Consider the following 3,916-nt stretch of genomic DNA (forward strand, 5'->3'; position numbering starts at 1 on the left):
CAAGATGGTTAACTTATGTATGTGACAATTGTGCTCTCATGACATTTCACAAAAAGAAATTAAAATAAACCTAAAATAATCTCAAAATCGATCTTACTGGACTTTTGATGCCGATATGGTAGGAGTTTATGAGAGAATGAAGATTAATAGTCTAAAAAGTTGAGGGTTCACCGTCTAGCCTTAACGAATTATGTAGATAGTTATGGTTTATGATTTTTACAGATGCATAATAACAGAGAATTTAGCAAATTTGGAAAGTTTAAATAAAAGGGTGAATACTAACTTGTGCAATTTCCTTTTTAAATTATCAATAAATTCAGAAAAACTCAAAGATCAAGTTCTAAGGATTCAAATTCCACGAACACAAATCAAACACCATAGAAATTTGTTTTTTATAGTGAAACAATTGAATTTTATAAATCCATTATGATCATTTTGTTAATTCTAAAAAAGATGATTATTTAATTTAATTGTTCCAATAAAATTAGTCATTTTAGTGATTAATTAAGTCATTCAAATCAAAATTCCAAAATAATACGATTAGTCCAAGGACAAGGGAAATAACATGATGCATCAACCAATCCCATGAAACACGGCATTCATTTACTTGTCAAGACCTCGAAATCAACCCAATCACTGTGCTTCGAGCTGCCCTTAACTGGATCTTCCCTCTTCTCTGCTGAATCCTAACATTATTCAATCAACAAAGGTACGCACTGAATCAATTTCGCATCTTTCACTGTCAATTCCTTTAGATCCGATCGTCATTTCATTCCTCAACATTTTGCCCTAGTTCTACCACTCAATTCCCTTCAGTCTCATCAGATCAAACCGATTTTATCCAACTCCTAATGTCAATCTGATTTGTTCTTTTGATTACAAGTCTTTGTAACAAAGTTCCATTGAAATTGGAATCGTTTTAGAAGAAATCAGACACACAATGGCTGTACCGAAGCAACATTATGCTACAAGCAGTCTTGTGATTGGGTACGCTTTATGTTCAAGCTTATTAGCTGTGATTAACAAATTTGCAATCACCAAGTTCAATTACCCAGGGCTATTGACTGCTTTGCAGTATCTTGTTTCAGCTTTAGGAGTTTGGGTTTTGGGGAAATTAGGGTTCTTGAGCCACGATCCGTTCGTATGGGAAACCGCTAAGAAATTCCTACCCGCTGCTATCGTTTTCTATCTCGCAATCTTCACAAACACGAATTTATTGCGTCATGCCAATGTCGACACGTTTATCGTCTTCAGATCCTTAACACCCCTTTTGGTAGCAATCGCCGACACCACTTTTAGGAAGCAACCAATTCCATCAAAACTTACATTTCTATCACTTTTAATCATCTTGGGTGGCGCTGTTGGCTATGTCGCTACAGATTCAGGATTCACATTGACTGCATATTCATGGGCATTTGCTTACTTGATCACAATCACAACCGAAATGGTTTACATCAAACACATGGTTACAAATCTCGGATTGAACACATGGGGTTTTGTTTACTACAACAACCTGTTATCTCTCATGATGGCTCCATTCTTCTGGATCATGACTGGTGAATACTCTGATGTGTTTGCTGCTGTTGGATCAAACCATGGGAATTTGTTTGAAATCATAGCATTTACAGCAGTCTCCTTATCTTGTGTTTTTGGACTTCTAATCAGTTTCTTTGGATTTGCATGTCGAAAAGCCATATCTGCAACTGCATTCACTGTAACTGGTGTTGTAAACAAGTTTCTTACAGTTGCTATTAATGTTTTGATTTGGGATAAACACGCAAGTCCTTTTGGGTTATTCTGTTTGCTTGTGACTATTGCTGGAGGTATTTTGTATCAGCAATCTGTAACTGGAGTTAATAGTCCATCTATACAGCGGGACCCGGTAGCATCTAAGTTAATGGATGATAAAGATGATGGTGATTACTCAAATGAAGATGAAGAAAAGGGTATTTCGGGGAAAATCTCGGGTGTATAAGTGTTTTTAAGTATCTCAGGTTTGGTTAACTAAAGCTTTATACACATGTTATCAATGATTCGGTTTAGTTTTTTGTATTAAAATTTCAACTATATTATTTGCTTTTGGATTTTGATAGTTGATGTTATCTTGAATAGGTCTTTTTTTCTCACACTATGAATTGTGTATTCGGGTGTCTTTGGTTTATTGAAGTAGTGAACAATGAAGATCATTTATTTTTGTTAACAGGGTTTAAATGATAAACATGTAATTCTATCATAAATATCTATCTGCATATTTTGGTGTTCTTTTTTGTTTTCTTGATGTGGTTTAGTTATGATTTGGTATGTTACAATATGATCTATGGAGATCACTTTCTTGTCTCAATTGGGAACAACTTTTGTGTTGTGGTAACAAGAGCATCTCTAATGGTGGGTTTTTGTATAGATTTTTGTACAATTGGAACAAAATACTATTTTGGTAATTTATTGATTTACTCTAATCATTTGGTAGACCCCGACTTTTTAACTTTTTGAAAAAAGATTTTCCAAAAATACAAAAAAAGTTGAAAATTTGATGTGTTAAAACTTAAAGGGAATATGACTTATCAATGTAATTAACTTTTCGGTATGTTCACATCTGGGTAACTATCTTTTTTTTGTATATATGTAGGTAACAAACTTTTTGAAAGTGTTCACATATGACCATTATGACCTGCTATAGCAGGTTAAATCCTAGATGTGAACGTTTTCAACAAGTTTGTTACCTAGATGTGTACAAAAAAAATAGTTATTCAAATATGAACAAAATGAAAATTAAAAATTAAATTACATGAATGGTCCCTGTAGTTTGGGGGAATTTGTGGTTTTGGTCCCTAATTTATTTTTTTAACTTAAATGGTCCCTACTATTTATTTTTGTTGCACGTTTGGTCCCCGTCTTACCTAAAAATACTATTGTGCCCTTATTAATTTATTTTTTTAATTAATTTTCTTATCTATGTATTTATTTTATACATATTTAAAAAAATTAATAGACCACACATATTTGTATCTCTTCGGATGATCTCTACTGTTTATTTTTAATTATATATTTTTTTTAACTCGGATGATCCTTACTGTTTATTTTTGTTACGCGTTTTGTCTTTGTCTTATCTAAAAATACTATTTTTCCCTTATTAAAATTTTAAATTAATTTTCTTATTTATGTATTTATTTTTTATAAAAAAAATTAATATACCCCACATATATGTATCTTATCACCGTAAACATGAAACCACATTTGAGAAATTTAATTTGAGTCTTACCATTCACCATCTCATCTCTGATCTCCCCATCTTCTATTTCTTTTCCATCTTTAGTAACATCAACGTCTTCACCGTCCTTCTTTTTTTTTGGTACTTCAACTCTGGCGAACCAACACCATAACCTACTGTCTCTTCATATTTAGTGGGTTGTGGTGTTGTTTCGACGGAGTTGAAGGACCGAAAAAAGAAGTGATGATGAAGACGTCGATATCACTAAAGATGAAAAATAAATAGAAGTTGAGAATGATGAAAGATGGAATGGTGAGGAGATACAGATATGTGAGGTCTACTAATTTTTCTAAAACATATAAAGCATAAGTATATAAACAAGAAAATTAATTAAAAAATATTAATAAGGGCACAATAATCTTTTTAGGTAAGACAAAGATCAAGTTCGTAACAAAATTAAATAGTAGGGACGATCCGAGTTAAAAAATTAAATTAATTAAAAAATAAATAGTAGGGATCATCCGAGGAGTTACAAATATGTGTGGTATTTTATTTTTTATAAATATGTAAAAAAAATAAACATAGATAAGAAAATTAATTAAAAAAATAAATTAATAAGGGCACAATAGTATTTTTAGGTAAGATGGAGACCAAACGTGCAACAAAAATAAACAGTAGGAACTATTTAAGTTTAAAAAAATAATTTAG

At 31.7% G+C, this 3,916-nt stretch overlaps 1 protein-coding gene across 1 annotated transcript; it reads left to right on the forward strand.

The window, feature by feature from the left end:
- The first annotated feature begins 547 nt into the window (after positions 1–547).
- GONST4 (golgi nucleotide sugar transporter 4) lies at positions 548–2,200 on the forward strand. Its single transcript, XM_078958236.1, has one exon. It carries the CDS (start codon positions 941–943, stop codon positions 1,973–1,975), a length of 1,035 nt encoding a protein of 344 aa, XP_078814362.1. The 5' UTR covers positions 548–940; the 3' UTR covers positions 1,976–2,200.
- Positions 2,201–3,916: the final 1,716 nt, after the last annotated feature.

Source organism: Lactuca saligna, chromosome 5 (assembly GCF_052625555.1).
Source record: "Lactuca saligna cultivar CGN05327 chromosome 5, ASM5262555v1, whole genome shotgun sequence".
Lineage (NCBI taxonomy): Eukaryota > Viridiplantae > Streptophyta > Magnoliopsida > Asterales > Asteraceae > Lactuca > Lactuca saligna.

Coding starts and splice junctions, on each gene's coding strand:
- GONST4 (XM_078958236.1), top strand. CDS start 941: ATGGCTGTACCGAAGCAACATTATGCTACAAGCAGTCTTGTGATTGGG.